The sequence below is a fragment of the Antrostomus carolinensis genome, unplaced genomic scaffold (genome assembly GCF_000700745.2).
Source record: "Antrostomus carolinensis isolate BGI_N321 unplaced genomic scaffold, ASM70074v2 scaffold27921, whole genome shotgun sequence".
NCBI lineage: Eukaryota > Metazoa > Chordata > Aves > Caprimulgiformes > Caprimulgidae > Antrostomus > Antrostomus carolinensis.
In genome coordinates this window covers 12,987-29,956 of record NW_010295280.1, presented here as the reverse complement: position 1 = coordinate 29,956, position 16,970 = coordinate 12,987, and the positions used below count along the sequence as shown (strand labels likewise).

The 16,970-nt window shown below is 36.0% G+C and overlaps 1 protein-coding gene across 1 annotated transcript in view; it reads left to right on the top strand.

Moving 5' to 3' along the window:
* Positions 1-399: 399 nt before the first annotated feature.
* Positions 400-16,970, top strand: part of RPGR (retinitis pigmentosa GTPase regulator) — a gene marked incomplete at both ends in the record, with an annotated part of 29,549 nt that continues 12,978 nt past the window's right edge. Inside the window, 5 exons of the mRNA XM_010177941.1 lie at positions 400-525; positions 7,143-7,235; positions 9,784-9,846; positions 11,400-11,558; positions 13,040-13,189. Coding sequence (XP_010176243.1) covers positions 400-525; positions 7,143-7,235; positions 9,784-9,846; positions 11,400-11,558; positions 13,040-13,189 — 591 coding nt within the window. The remainder of the gene's footprint in view (positions 526-7,142; positions 7,236-9,783; positions 9,847-11,399; positions 11,559-13,039; positions 13,190-16,970) is intronic.

Here is a 16,970-nt window from a genome sequence, read left to right as displayed (position 1 = left end):
GGCCTGCTTTCAGGACGAGTTTTTAATTTTACTTTCTGGGAGCACTTATTTGGAGTTCTTTGTTCTTTCTTTTACACACCTGGTAGTTTTTCTTAGAGGGTAGTGATAAAGTACATTAGTGTACTTTAAAATAAATTATTGTATCCTCAGAACAGAATATGCCATACTTATTCTATTAGGAAATTCATGGAGGCTAAGAAGAATCAGAAGGACTAAAATGTGAGCCTGAAAATGAAGTAGTCTCGGTGAAACCGAAGAAAACCCTTTAGCCATTTCTTTAAAAAAGAAAAAAGATAGGAAACTAAAATGTGCAATTGAATTAATAGGAAATTATTGTTTCAAAATGTATGAGTCAAAATTTGTTTTCACTAAAACTGACATTATCTTTTTGTGTTTTAGAATCAGGTGCTATTTTCACATTTGGAAAAAGCAAATTTGCAGGAGATGTTCCTAGCAAGTTCTGGTTCAAAAATGACAAGCCTGTACTTATATCATGTGGAGATGAACATACTGCTATTGTTACAGGTCAGTATTGAAAATGGAGTATATGTTAAAAGTTTATATATTTGGACAGCTTGGAAAGTTATGATTCTTACTTCAATCCTGAGGTAATATAACAAATGAAGTTATGGAGAGGAGAGAGGACTGTTCTGTGGGAACTATCAGATGCTATTGAAGTTAGTGTGAGGTCACTGAAGGTTTTTACAAGATGTGCCCAAGAACTGTCATGAGGGAATCTGTAATAATGTGTCATACAGGATTTAAAGTAAGGACAATGACTTTGTTTAGTTTGAATGTTTCTTGTGAATCTGACACTGTTCAGTAGACAATCTTTATAAATATAGAGGTTTATATTATGGAAATAAACAGTATGTGTTGAGCACAGTCAACAAGTTCACTAGGAATCTGCCTGAAACAAGAGATAAAATTGTAACTCTGAAATGAAGATTTGAATTACTGAAAAAGCAACTCAAAAAAATTCTACTAAAATTGGAAATAAATTGCAAAAGCTTCAAAGAAGCTCAGATGCAATAGTGTGAGCAGTGTTAATGCTTGTTTTCATTTTTTTGAACTGATGGAAACAATGCTTATTGAAGAATTTGTTAAATTTATTTTACGTGGAAGGGACTAATCTTGTTGATGAGCATGTGCATCAATTGTATTGACAGTCAACTGCTGATAGATAATAAAACTTTGCTGTTATGAAATTTATATGTGTATTTTCAGGACTTTTTTATTGGCATGTATTTATTCCTCATCAATGCCCCACTGGTCACTGCTGATTAAATGATTTCTTGAGAGTTTCTTGCTGTGTCCCCAGGCAAAGTTGAAGACACTGGATTTTTAGAATGTACTATTCCAGGCATGATAAAAAAAGAGTACAGATTTCATACATTGCAGAATATCTTGAGGTAAAATTATACATTTGATTTTTCAAGCCTAATTTCATAGAAGAGGAATTATCCATGAAGAGTTTATTTTGAAAAAAACTTGACACTTTTCCTTGGATTGATCCAGTTCTATTAAATGGCCTGTTGCATAAAATTCATCAAAATGTAATCTGGGACACTGTGAAAGTTTCCTTCTGAAATTTTTTATATATCCTTTTGGATGCTCACACCCAGTTTGAAATAACACTAGTATAATTCTGAGTTTACACTAGCTGATTTAAATTGCCTCCTTGAGTTCCCCCAGCTTGTGCCTGTGCTGATACTGTTACCCTAAGCAGCAACCATCCCCTAATTCCTATGGTACTGTAATAGTGGCCATGTAGATCAAGCTTTTGAAGAAATGAACTTGCATAGGTTTGCATGCAGCACCGCTTCTCTTCTATCTCCCCTTCTCCCTGTTATTTTACTATATGCAGCATGTTTCAAAAATGTCAGTGTAGCTGGCCTTTGTTGTTGTGTGCAGATACATCACCACAGAAACTTCTAGATAATCAGATCTTTATTTTCTTGAAGCTTTTGAGGAGAAGGAGCTGTAGAAGCTTAAGTACAAAATTTCTTTGGTGCCAAAAGGTTTTTTCAGACATTGTAAAGTAGAAGTAAAAGTGAGGGTAAAATACTAACTGGAAACGAATACAAAATTTCTTTGGTGCCAAAAGGTTTTTTTGGGACTGTAAAGTAGAAGTAAAAGTGAGGGTAAAATACTAACTGGAAACGAACAAAGGTAAAGAAACTGCAAGAGTCGTACAGAAAAGTGAAGAAATGAAACAGGGAACCTTTGCCCTTGGTTTGTTCTTCACACCCGTGTGTGCCCGTGTGCACCTCGCATTTCTGCTGTTAGATGGAGTTGGGTGATACAGTGGAATTGCAGTCCTTGGTGAACGAAACTGAACTGCAGTAACACCTGGAATAAAAGCTCCAGAAGCGCATGCCGATAATGAGTTTACTGAGAAGGGTACAGACCTTGTGGGGAAACCAGGAGCTTCTTGAAATCCAGCTGAACCTGACCTGGAAGAGATAAAAGCCAAACATCATTGAGGAAGGAAAAGTATCCCAAGCAGGTGCGTGTTAACGCATGCTTCGTTTTATTTTCAGTCTTTATTTACAGGTCACAAAATTCCCCCCTCCTTTTTTCTCTTTCCACCTGCAGGAAGAGGTAGTGGGACCTATGTCTGTAGGGGACAGTGGGAATATGAGATAGATTCAAATCTAATAGAAATATATCAGTTTAATACTAACATGTCTTATCAATCGTAAGTAAAACAATCACCCAAACTGATACAAAACAGTCCTTAAAGATGGTTTTGGGCAGCAGAGACAGCTACATCCAGCGCTGAATCTTGGCTGAATATAAAGGAAGAAAATCTACAGGCACTAATATTTAGCATTCAAACAAAATATTCAGAAATTTTCAAATACTTCTTTCATCTAATCCAGCATCGATATTCCCATATGACTTTTAGGAAGAAGAGTGTAAAGTAAATATAAAACACTCTGTTCTTTGGCTTTCTATGTCAGGAGTTAGAGTCCAGAAATTTATTGACATACTGTGGCTGCTTGTTGGAGTAGAAAGGACTAGTGAGAGTTACTTGCTGACTCTGAGTTGGCTTGCTGAGCTAGTTAAGAGAAACATTTCCTTTTTGAGTTTGGGATTTAAATCTGTGTTTCTTTATTCATTTGCTCTCTACCTTTAGCACAATCTTCATTAAAAAGGTCAAGCAGGAGGTTTTTTTTAAGCAGTTGTCTTCTTTAGTTCTTTAACACAGTCATAAGCAGCATATCTTCCAGCATCACTTGTAATATATTTAATAATGTTTCTTTCCCCATTTCTATGGTTTTTGGACCAAGAATACTAACAGTCCACTCCCTGCATCTTCTATAAATGCAGGCTTTGGAAAGCAATTTATTCATCCTGTTGGGAGCTGGTGTGAAGTAAGTGATGTTGCACATATTTTTAAGAATCTCCTCCCAATACCTTTCTAGTAATTTTCTTTTCAGTGAAGCTCTTTAAAGTTAACAGCTGTCTTACTTTTTATTTGCCTTGATTAGAGTATCCTAGGCAGCTCACCCACATTTCATCCAAGAGACTGATCCTGGTCACAAGGGGGAAAGGCGTGATGACGGAATACATGTTTTCTGAACTCAGAGCTCTGGAGAGAATTGAAGAATATCCGGTGCAAGAGGATAGAAGGAAAGAAAGAAGTATCAAGTGTAAAAGTAGGAGTGAAAAGAGGTGCATTTGGAACCACAACAAGATAGCATGCTCATAATTTTGAGTTTTGTAAGGCATTAAACATTCATCAATTAACACCAAAGAGACCTTGGAATCTCTCCAGGTCTTTGGACACCGGGTTCCTTCTATTCTTTCTGCCTACCAGTAGGCCATCAGAACATGGCACATTATCTTCTGCATCAACTGCAAGGGGAAAATGAGAAATATTAGTACACGTTTGTGTTGATCTTTGATGTGTGTAGGAGCAAGCAACGTACTGTGCTGGTTTTATTTGTGTGATGCTAAATGTCCTAAGCGTGACTGTTCTTATCACTAAATAAAGCTTTTATTTTGAGAATATCATGACTCGTCTGACAAAACTGGTGTTATTGTTGTTTTCGTGATACATATTTGAATGTATATGAATTTTAAATTAACTGTTAACATGGTTTATTTACAGAATAGCACAAATAAATTTTAAAAAAAATCATGGTATATGATATTCTGTCCAAAATACTACCTTTTATGTTTTCTTTAGGTAGAATAATTCTCAGCAGAATCTTGTAATAAATGTTCAAAGTCTGTACATTGTCTCCCCATTTTATTTGCCTCCCACACTAATATAATTTAGAAAGCAAGGACGGGAGTATGTAAAATATACCTTTAAACATAAGTGATAGGGATGCTTGGCTGCCTGATACTAACATGAAGCACGCTGAGGGTTTCAGATGGTATTTCCCAGGTGCCGAATGAATGCCTTTAGTAGTGCTTCATGAACCAGGGGAGCACATGACAGATGGTGTCCCCAGGAATCACAGTTGTGTGGTAGCAGCTACTCCTATGAGAAGTGTACTGTTTAGGAGACACTGTCTTGCTGAAGTCTCCCACAAAACCTCTCTTCCTAAAGCTGTAAGCATCTTGTGGCTTCCCTAGTAGCCCTGAATTAATGATGAAATATCTGCTGGTAATAGCCAATGCATACATGCTGTGGAGAAATACTCCAGTCTTGCAAGATGGAGACTGGCACTGGAAGTGTGTTTTCATCACCAAAACAGTCGTAGTAGTCCCTGTCTATATCCTGTTGTTTCCCTTCTGCTGCCCAGAGTCATAATCTTACTCTGCCAGAGCTGTCTTCTGCCAGCCATTCCAGATGGCAGATGGCTACAGTCTCTCTATATCAGCACCACAGTGGAAGCAAAAAGGCAAGAACAGTCTGAGTTTGCGAAGTTTTGAAATGTGATCCTTGCCTGTTTGTCTGCTGTTGAATTATTTCTCACTTCAGTGCATCTGTGGTGATGACGAGATATCTCAGTACGCAGTTACGAAAACAGGACCTTTTGCATACCAAATTCTCTCGTGTTTCCTGGGCAGCTTAGATTGCATCACGGTGTTCCAAAACCTCATTTGCTGTACAGACCCAGAAATGTTGCATCGTTACAGGCATTTGTTTAGGTTCCTCTGTAGTGCCTGTTGGTTTTCATTCACTGTCTGAATTACATGCTTCACAGTTTCTTATTTTCTCTTTACACTGCTAAGTGTTGGAAGCCTCAAATTATAAAAGGCTGTCACTCAGTTGTAAAGAATGTAAAAAAATTCATCTATTAAGATCCTTGACTTACAAAGGAATGCCAGAGAATTTAGACTGCTATAAGAAAGAGCAGATTATAGGATGAAAACATGACCTATTGGAATTTTGAATGGATAAGAGAGAATATGGTTAAATTGAATTATGGCAGTTTGGCATCATACTCCCACAGGAGTACTACTGTCTTATAAAAGCAGTTAGGAAGTATAAAATACGGATACAAGGAAGCCTATGCCAGTGTAGGATGCCATTTGCTAATAAAAATTCCTTCTGTTAAGGTGTGCTTTGCTCGTAGTGACAGACAGCTCTGGATGTCTTTTGATGTGATAGCTTTATCAAAATTGGGATGGTGATGTAAATGCTATTAGTAAAACACCGTGAGCATAGACTTACCTCAGATATTCTTCCCTTCCAACTTTCTTGGAAAGACATAATATTGACACACATAGCCTGATGTTCCAAAAATTGTCAAATCTAACAATTTCATTGGGACTTTAGATACTAGTTATTGTTAGTTGTTGATGTTGTGTTTTTGTGTTGTTTTTTTAAAAATTATGGTTATATTTAAGAAAAGATATTGATGTTTTTTAAACAGAGTAAATATTTTTGTTATATTTTAAACATATCAATATCATATTTCAAAGTGTCTGTAAATCACATTCAGAACATTCACTGGGAACCTACACTACTGAAGTACAAACAGCCATAATATTTTGGTATTATTATGTGGAGTTGCTGTTACGCATCATGATCGTGTGGTAACTGTGAATGGCTAGGGTTCAATGTTAATTTACGTGACAGCCTTGTGGTGGAGCGTAGCTCACAAAGCTCTGCAGACCTCCATCAAAAGTAAAGAAACTCCTTTTTAACAGTTGCAAAATGGGGGTTTTTTGACAAATCAGTTTCTATGGTTTTGCAAAGATTTCTGTGGGAGCAAGGGGTCATCTTTGGGTGTGAACTTCACAGCTTTACACCAAGTAGTAGTTTATAAAATGAAATGGAATGCATTCATTTTAAGGTATTGTCAGTAGTCAGTTTTGGCTGTCTCATTTGCATGCCTGATGATGAAAATTTCATCTGGTCAGATGCCATCCTTTTTAAAAAATACTGGTTATTTGGAATTACAACAGTTGTTCATTGTTTGCAATGGTCAAACTTACAAGTTCAATGACACATCATACCAGTTTCCAAAACAGGATTCTAGCATTGCTGCTGTTGAAGATTTGTAACCTAATGTTTGTGTTTAGGTACCAAACTCCCTGACTGCATGGTGGTTTTATGCATGCCTTCTTCATATGCAGAGTAACAAATCAATACAATTTGTGAACACATTTGAAAATTTATCAGAAACCTGGTCTGTAGAAGAGCAAATGTGTAAATCATTTTAAGAGAAGACATTCAATAATAAAATAAATAGCTCTCCCTAAATAATAAAATAAGCTGAATATTACAAATTTGTGTTTGTATCAATCATATAGCTGCATTATTCATTCCTGTCTTTGGGGTAAAAGATGTGAGTGCTCAGTTAAATGTGCTGGTATTTTATAAGTGGGCTATAGATACTGTGGTTTCTGAACAGCAGGGTCTGTCCAGGAGTACAACATTTTATTTTCTGAAGAACACTTTATCTGTGCTGTAATTAAAGAAGAGGATTTTTGTTCTGCTTTTTGTCCCTTCTTCTGGCTGGGGTTTTCTTATTTAAATAATGCAATTACTACTTTTGTACAGAAAAATTACAACGATATGAATTACTGTTTATACTTAAGTATTGAATTGCCTGATCTTACACCTTATGTTAAAAAGGAAGTAATAAATAGCATAGTGTGTGAATGACCATCTTGTCTTTTATGAGGTATGCAAACTCTTGTATGGATTCTGACTGCATTTTTTTTTTCAGGGAATGGTAAACTATACATGTTTGGCAGTAACAACTGGGGCCAATTAGGACTAGGATCAAAGAACACTGTCAGCAAACCAACATGTGTAAAAGGTTTGTTTAATTTTTTTCTTTTTTTGTCTTTTTGAAAGGAGACCCTTGTGAAAAGGTACTTTATAAGATGCAGTTACAAAATAACTGGTTCTGCCTTCTTTAGTCATCATGTGTAGCATATTACCTCACAAGCTCATTAAGGTAGCTCGAAAGGATCCCTGATTGATTTTCCATCAGTTCCAGATCTTAGGTACTTTTATGTCTGAAGATTACTTCAGTTACATAGAATCCTGTCTTTTTTTAGGCCTCTCATTTTAAGTAATATTTGCCTTTTCTGACAAACCACATCTTCATTGTGATGTTAATCAGATGCTTGGTATCTGCAGTGTTGGCTATGCGTTAGAGATCAGAGTTCCAACAGCATTGTGTAACCTTTGTATCGCTTTTGTCTTAGCACCTTTATAAATGAAAAAATCTATCAGGAATTTTCTACGAGTACTGCTGCATTTTTAGCAAGTATAAGAAGTGCCTGAGAGGGTATAAATGTTAATATATTTCTATGAAGTAGTAAAATAAATGCCAATATTCTTTCATGTGTTGTAAAATATGTTTTCATTGCACTGTTGCCTTCTTGATCTTTCCTAGCTGGTTTTATCTTGTCAAACAAAGCTAAGTCAATACTTTTTCCCTATCTCCTTACTTATGTCAAGTCAGATCTATCCCATTAACACATTTCTTTTCACCATTAAATGTTTATCCTCATCCTTTCTGCTAGCAGATCGATCTGTTAGCTTATTATTAAAAACAAATTATCCTGCTTGTTCAAACACTTTTCTTCCTGATTTAGTTTATTCTACTGTCCTTTATCTGCTCCTCTCTCTGTTTCACTTCAGAGGGAGAATGCAGCTACTCTCAGGTTCACATCTTCTGTCAGCCATGTGAGAGATTGATTCTTACCTTGGCTTAAATGGATTGGGTGTCAAGTTTTGTTTTTACTGTCAAATTGCAATGGAGAATAAAAGACGAAGAGAAGATGACAGCAATTCAAACCAGACCTGCCATCCATTGAAAAAAGTCACAAGGGGGGTATCTTTCTTCTCTTGGCAGTAGGCAGCAGGAGAAAGTCCTGGAGCTTTTCTCACTAGCTTTAAGTCATCACTTGGCTTTGGGAATGGGGTTGCAAGGGCACATTTCAGTTTCTGCTTGGGGCCAAATGGTTGTGGCTGCATGTTTTTGAGAAAATATCTTCTGGGACTTGATGATAGAGTAATGAAATTTGTTATGAAAAATTGACAGCAATCTTGTAAATGTAGCATGGCTCCTCAAATACAATTGATTAGCCTAAGTGAGAGGAAGGTTAGGGAGAGCAGTCTTCTGAAGAGCTAATTAAGATATCTCTGAAGTCAGAGGCGGAGTTTGGGGATATAAAGCAGCAAATGAAGACTGTAGGGAGAAGCCAGCATTGGAAGTGTTATGGTTCCAGCCTGATTGTAGTGGTAGGTGTCATACAGAATAGGCAGCAACCTGAATTTGGACAATTTATGTTTGTGACTGTGTGACAGACCAGAGACAGTTCATGCTTAAGTAGATAGATTTATTTGGTGACTTGGTGGAAGGGACTTTAATCTGAATGTTATGGAGCTGTTGAAAATTGATTTGGAAGGACTGAAAAAGGCCTTGTGAAAGGGACGATAGTTGTTGGCTTTGTCATGGACTGGTGCAGTGGGAAAGCAATTAAAGATATATTATGTAAAAATAATGCTGTTTTAAGGGCATTGTATAGGGCACATAGACATGGCTGAGAGAAGATAAATTGTTGGCAGTGATCAGTAAGTAATTGCAGAGGATAGAAAAGTCAGTGAATTTTTTTTTCCTCCCTGCCATGGGAGAGAAGTCACCTCTGTATTCTCTCTTTCTCACCAAAATAGCTCTTCACTCCTCTTGCATACATTCCCAGTCTTTCACAGTAACCAGACTGCAGAGGAGTGCGTGCAATGGGTGGGCGGTCGTTGAGGTGAAATTGAGACAAGATTGTATATGCAAAACTTTTAGGCACTAGTCCAGACAGGTCTGTCCTTAGCAATTGAGTTTAGTGATCAATAAGAGAGCAGTGCAGAGCAAAATTTTAGCAAAAAAGGTAGCTGTGCATAATGAAGGAAGAGAGAGATGAGAAGACAAAAGAATAGTATGATTTTAGGGATTTAATATAGTGGGAAAAGCATGAAAGGGAGTTAAGAATAGTACTGTTAATGAAAACTGAAGACAGCTTTAAGCATACATTTTATCCTACAACTTGATATATTCTTTGAGATACGTCCCATAAATGATAAATTCTGGGGAATGTGGCACTGGGATGAAGTAGCCATCATCAAGTTAACCTGACTGTCAACTTTAGGTTTTTAAGGTCTATATTTGTTTTCTTATCTTGGAGGAATCCTGATTTAATCAGTCATGTACTAGGTTCAAATGGGCAATGAATCTTGCATTCATTCTGTTGGTAAAAATATGAAAAAAAACAGAGCTTCCTCTAGAGCATAGAAGATTTTGTTGTTGAACCAGCTATCAGCTTGTTTGTAACTTTTCCCTCCCCTTTGGCTTTAATTCATAGCTTTAAAACCAGAAAAAACAAAACTTGCTGTTTGTGGAAGAAACCACACTTTAGTTTACACAGGTATGTAGCCTATATTATATACGTATTAAAGACAGTTTTCTTACTTTACTTTCATGCACAATTACATTAGGAACCCCTGGAGTGTTGAGGAAGGAAAAATAAATGAAAATGGGACTGTTGTAACTTGGGGGTTTGGTATCCGGTTCTTTGAATGCTGAATTTTTCTGAGCCAGTGCAGTTATAAAATAATGTTATATAGGAGTTTGCTAGCAATAGACAGATGAAAAAAATTCTTGGAGGCATTTAGGGTGTGCTTAACAATTACCAATATTTCATTTAAGCCCTGTAAAGGTATATTAGTATTTTTTATATATCTGTACTCATATTTACCTTTGACAATTTATCTTTATTAGTGTGAAGTTATATCTTGGAGTAAATATAGTAGAACTGAACATTTCGAAGTCTTCGAATTTTGTTGCATTTTGGTTAGACAAGGTAGTCTGCTATTTCAATGACACGTTGCTTTATTAAGCTATAAATAAATAAATTGTAATTTTAAACTAAATAATAAATTTCTACAGAGATAGTATACAGAGAATTGATGCAAATTCTTGTCATGCTTCTAAAATTTAGGTAATGGAATAGCCATCTTTGTGGTTGCAATCCTTTAGTTTGCAGTAATGTTATAAAGAGGATTGTTTGATTATTAGTAGGTTTATTTATGTGGAGACCCTGAGCACTGTAAATAAGACTATTAGAATAAACCAGAATGTTTTAACAACATTTGAGTATGTGAGACTGCACAGCGTAAATATTAGTCACTTCTAGTGTACACACTGGCTAGATAATTTGTGGCCATTTGTAAAGCAAAAACCATTTATAAATTGTATGTCAGTTGCTTATCACATTTGTGTCTGGATTTGTGTTATGAATGGGCCTTGTCTTTTTCATCATAGATGAGCACTTTAGATGTGAAACATACTAAAATTAAAAAAAATAAATCTTAAAGTTCTCTTAAGTTGAAGCTATCAATCAGCAGCTTTAACTTCAATTTTAAGATTCTAAAACAAAATAAAACACTAGTTAGTTAAATAAAAAAATGATTTAAATATTAAAATGAGTAAATATTTCTAATAAAAGGCTAAGCAAAAATATATTTCGTTCACAGTAGTCCAGACTGTCAAGTTATACATCTCTTTAATTTATGTACTAATACAACTTCAGTTTTCTTGCCTGTGACACCATTCACCATTTTCCTCCTGCTTTATCTTAAAATATATATTATTTGGGGAAAGAGCTGCTTCTGGCTGCCAGGGCTACTAGTAGTCATTTTCTGAGGACTCTCGCAGAACTTCGAATTATGTTTACTTTTTAGATCAGTCTCCAGAATGGTGGTAAACAGTCAGTCTAAGTGCATATAAGGCCTTTAGAAAGTTCTGATCCAAGCGTGAAACTGCTAATGTCAACTCAAGGATATTTCAGGGCAGTAGACCCCAACTTTTCTGTAATGTTTTTCCATTGAAAATTAAATGACTTGCTCCATTTTCTTTGACTTTTTACCACTGATGAGAATGTCTCCATTCTGTGTGTTACATCTGCTTTTCTGTATGCAGAAAAAGGAAATGTGTATGCTGCTGGAGGTAACAATGAAGGTCAGTTGGGATTAGGTGACACAGAGGAAAGGACCACGTTTCATTTAATTAGTTTTTTTACCACCCAGCACAAGATTAAACAGCTAGCAGCTGGATCATACACCTCAGCAGCAGTAACTGGTAAGAGCAACCGCTAATAAATCCATTTGTGTGTGTCCAGCTTGGTGTTCCAGGGAAACATTTATTCCAGCATTCTGTCTGCATATGTGGGTGTGTTTTCTGTGCCTTCCTGTTCTCCTTCTCTAGTAACCATAGTCATTTTTTGATCGCCAGTTGTCTGTTTCAACACAATCTTGCAAGCAGTGGCAGTCTCATTAACTTCCTACAATGTCTATGAAAGTAGACCTTTTCCATGAGCAATGGCCTGCAATAGGAGCTCAACCTGTGCTAGTTTAGTAGGAGTCCTTTGCAAAGGAGAAACAGTATGAATACCCTCAAAATGGGAAAAATCTTCAGTTCATTTCCTGGGAAGCCAGATACAAAACATGAATCTTACGAAAACTAAGTTTTTCTAATTCCATTTAATGCTGCAACCCTTTTGGTCTGCTGGTACAGGCTACACAGCTGTGTTGTCACTGATTCGAACCTACCAGAGACCTGTTTCTCTGATGGCAAAATTATACAATTGCGACATGTTGAAGTCCACACAGATACGATACTTACAGCCATTGGGTGGACGGTCCTTTGTTACCCTATAATGTAATTTCTCAAGTTTTGCTATAAAGCAGCTGTTTCTGTACATGTTTAGGATAAGTTATTGAGGCTGTCACTTCAGAATGTGACAGAGAACCTAAGAGTGTGTGAGAGAGATACTGCTCATTTGGTTTGTATTTTTTGTGACAATTGCTAACATTCTCCTGTGATTTGTAAGTCAATTTTTAATTATTTTAGTTCCCAGTGGCATCTCAGTAGGGCTGTAGGTGATACGGTTTTTTTATTCACAACTTATTTCCCACCAACAAGAAATATGCAGAGAAAATACCTCATCTCTTCTAGACAGATCATGTTGTTCACTACCTTTTTTTGTTTTTTACTGATGCCATTGGTCTTTGTGTCAATAGAGACTGGTCTTAGTTAACCTGTAACACCTATTGTAATAGTTTAAGGCAAGCAAAATGAAGGTGGGCAGTATAATCACCTCTGAAGAGTACTAAAAGATAAGGTAAGAATAAGTGGGTTGTGTACCAAAGTCAGAACAGAGAATGAGTTTGGAAGAATGAGAAAGTGGTGACTTGCTACTAGAAATTAGAAGATTAAATTCACTGTAATATTTTCTTACTGATCTCTGGCAGCTGAATCATCTTATATACTTAATCTTCCTCTTTTTGGAGGAATGTTTCTACATAGGACTTTTCCTGTTACTGTTTAAGGCCTACCATCAGTTGATAACTAAGTTTTCTGTGTCACTTTTGAAAAGTTTAAGGGATACCCTCTTACTTCAGACTGTTTTGTTGCATTGTGCTAAGTACCATTTTATGTCCCTGAGATCTTGACGTGTACTAGTATCATACGCAGAATTTATGAAATGCTCTTAAATGGGTAGATTAACTTTTTATTAGTTTTGGTTTTAAATCTGTTACCTATTTGTGTCTTCATTTTAGAGGATGGGCAGCTTTTTGTATGGGGTGACAATTCAGAAGGTCAGATTGGCTTGGCTCATGAAGCCTGTGTCAGTGTCCCATGTCAAGTGGATGTTGGAAAACCTGTTTCCTCTGTATCCTGTGGATATTATCACTCTGCCTTGATAACAGGTAAGAGAATGGGAATAGCAGTTAGTGGAGACAAGGCAGTGGTTCTCAAATTGTTGTCTTTGTAAAGGTAGCTAATGAGGCATTCATTACTTTTGAAACTAGATATGCCATAGTTGTTAAAAACTTCCTTGTGGCAGAAAGTCAGCTGTGTAGTTTTGTATCACACTGGGAGATGTTACCAGAGACAGGTTCTCTAAAATATGATCTTAATTTATTTATTTGAGAAATTTGTATGTAATCTACTACATAATTATATATTATTATTGAGAAAAAATGGCAGTTAATTTTCTGCATTTGCACATTGTTGTGCGAAAGTATATTAGAAAGAATGACTGTCCTGCCACACTTCATTTTCATGAAGGTGATGACAAATGTTGTGGATTAATATTACGGTTTCAATAATCCACCTTTTCTTGAGATTATTCATTTTTTTTGTGATGATCAAGTAATCATCTTCTCTAGAAATATAAATATTTAATAGACTTACTATGTTTTGAGGAAAAATTAATCTAATTTGCTAGCAGTGCAAGATGGTTGTCAAAGTTTGATGTTATATCTTAAATTTTAAATTTTGAAGTCAGTTAAGCAGATAGTATATGATGTGAGGAGAAGCATACACTACGGTGAGTCAGTTGCAACCTCTCTGTTGCTTTTCCACCTCTCTCTTCCCATCTCTCTGTTGGTTTCCAAAGTGATGATGCCACTAATTTTTTAATAATGCCAGTATGGGTGAATTTATGAGTCAGTACTGATGGTATTATATATGAGCAGCCATTAATTCCTCTCACCCAAATAGATTTACTTTATTAAGCTTTACATTTTAGTCCCCTCAGAGTAATTAAAAGATTTCAAAGGATCAGTAATTTTTATTGTAAAGCTTTTAATTGATACCCAGGAACTATTCCATCAGATACTTTTCTCAGGTTAGTTGATAATTGTTACTTTTCTGTGTAGAATATCTATATAGCTCTCTGAGAATATGCTGTTAACAGAACAAGAGCTTCCTATGGTGAACAAATACTAATTAGCTGTTATGCTGATAGTGTGCAACTTTTATTACAGATGCTTTATTACAGTAAATGAATGAAGTGCCTCTAACTGATCAGGAGCTTAAAACCTGTTAGGAAATCTACAGCTTCCTGAACTCAAAATAATAATAATAATAAAAAAAAATCTTTACTTCAAATCTATAGTAAGAAAGTTTGTATTTCTGCCTTAGAGCCAAGAGCTGGAGCTCTGACAAGACTGCAGGGGGATGTGATAAAAGCTGTCATTAGAAGAAGGGTTGAGGATGAGCATCTAAGAGCAAGGAGAGAACAGTGTGTGCCAGGTGCTCTAAGGAAGTGGCAACTTTTAAACTTTTAATGGAAGGGGATGAGAAAAAAGGATGAGGGTATCAGCTGGGTAAGAGAAATGGAGCCTTTTAAAATATTAATAAGATGGTGAACTGGTTTATCACCTGTGAAAATGGGGAGTTGTTGAACCTGATATTGTTTAAACAGGCCTGGTTGTGAGATGGAAAATTTTAATTTTCAACTTTACTATCTGCAAATCCTGCACAAATTGAGCTTCAGTCTGTCTCGCTGAAACTGCTGACACGTGGATGGCCTCTCTTGTGGTAAAGGGAGAAATATTTTTTTTATTATTTTCCTTTGAGTCCTTGCTGACAGTTTTATTTGACTGATACTTTTATTGACTTGACCTTCTGTTGTACTACTGTCAGTGTATATCCAGACAGTGTTTAAAAACAAAGCTTATGCATTTAATATAAGTGTACCATAGTCACACATTATTTTAGCTATGATAGCCATTACATTATGACTTTGGAAGTTCTGCACACTGAGTCTGTTAGAGTAAAAATGTAGTTACCTTATTTTTCTTAAAGCCTAGTTAAGAAGAAAGTCAAGGCACTATGCTTTTAAAAGATTTTTCTTTAAAAAGGTGATTTTTTTAGTATTATTAGGATTCTTTTTTTCACTTATGATAAACACTTGCCTGTAGGACTTGCTAGATGGGCTTAGAACAGTGGTTCACATCCTCATATTCTGCCCCTGAAGGGTGGTAGAACATAGCAAACTAGGTAATTCTGGAGTATTTGGAATATTCATATTACAGGGATAGGGTTTTTTCTGCCAAATTGCCAGTTAGTCATTGAATTATACCTTGAAGTATGTTTAAAAGTTTGCCTAGCACAGGGAGTTTTCCATGTATTTTTTATTGTATGGTTTCATCTTGTATACTAGAGTTTGGTATGATTACTGTTAATTTAATATATACTTTTGGAGGAAATACGTGGAAAAGAAAGTAGTTCTGTATTTCCAGAAATGAAGTTGGAACTATTCGGGTGAGTGTATAATCTGTATTAATTCCTTCAACATCAATAAAGTTTACCAGAGGAACTTCTTTAGATTGTGGTTGCTGTTGCTATGGAAGAATGGTAGAAGCACTGCTAGTGTAAAGCTTTTAACACCTGTAACTTAGCAGTTATTAGAATACTATGGAATTACTACATTTTGCCTTTTTAAACATGACTTATACATAAAAAAGCATCAAATAATATACTGTCTTTAATAATAAAACATAGTTGCAGGATGTAGGACTTGATAAATGTTGCCAGGCTGAACTGATGGGCATGGCACCATATGGTTCCCTTTCTTAATATATTTACATTTGATAAAAGGTGTATCCTGGCTAAGTAAACCATTAGGATCACAGGCGTATCTGGGTTAAAACTAAAAGGTGGGTAATGAGGATACTAGAATACGTCGTGTGGTCACATAGTGCCCTCTCCAGGGCAGGATGTTCATTAATAAGAGACTATTGAGAAAAAAAGTGATGAAGTATGGATTCCAGGCTGCTGGGTTTGGGTTTTTTTTAAACTACAGTTGTTTTTTCTTTGAAACAGCTGGTTTTACAAAAGATTTTTTAGTAGGCATTTGTCTTTAAGATGTTTACCTGCTGTAAAGCCAAGTGCAATGTCAATGAAAGTAGAGTGGAATCCTGACAGAAACCTTTAGCAGGTAAAAGCATGTTTTACAGACATTGTACAGCATTCAATCATCTGAATTTATAACAAAAACACTTATGAAATTTAGACTGGGCAGAAGCGCAGGCAATGGCTGGCTCATTTCCATACACAAATTAGGAAGCTGGCCTGATTACTCACTTCATGTTTGAAAGATGATTGTTTGCTCCCTTTTCCTCTCACTTTGCATTCTTCAAAGTTTTTAGTTTATAGTTTCTAGCCCTCTTTAAGGACTTTTTGCAAGTGTAGCTTTCCTTTCTTTTTGCAGATTTGGGATGTTAGGTTCCCATATTAGAAGTAAGTCTCAAACAAAGCAATGGAGAAAGAAAGAGCTGAAATAGTGTAGCAATGATTTTGTGTCCATATATAGATCTTCACTTGACTAATCTTTGACCACACTCACTCAAGAGGGGACAGTTTTTCAGACAGCATTAAGCTTGGCAAGCACATGTGACTCATTTGTCCACTGGAGGAGGTGGAGAGCAGGAAAAGCCGATGTAGCTAACTGTTACACTAATGATCACAGCAGAATTGTATTTGTGGAGCCAGAAGGGAGCTGAATATATTAGACCTCTTCTGGTGTTTCCCCTGCCTGAACTATTACTATAAGCAAGACTGAGATAGATTCTCACTGAGACAATGTCTTTTCATAGAGAGCTTTGCAGGTTCCTCAAATTCTTTTTTTTTAAATGTACTTTGTCATTATTTTTAAGCACCAATTTTAAAGATCATCCATTCCACAAACAATTCTATGCT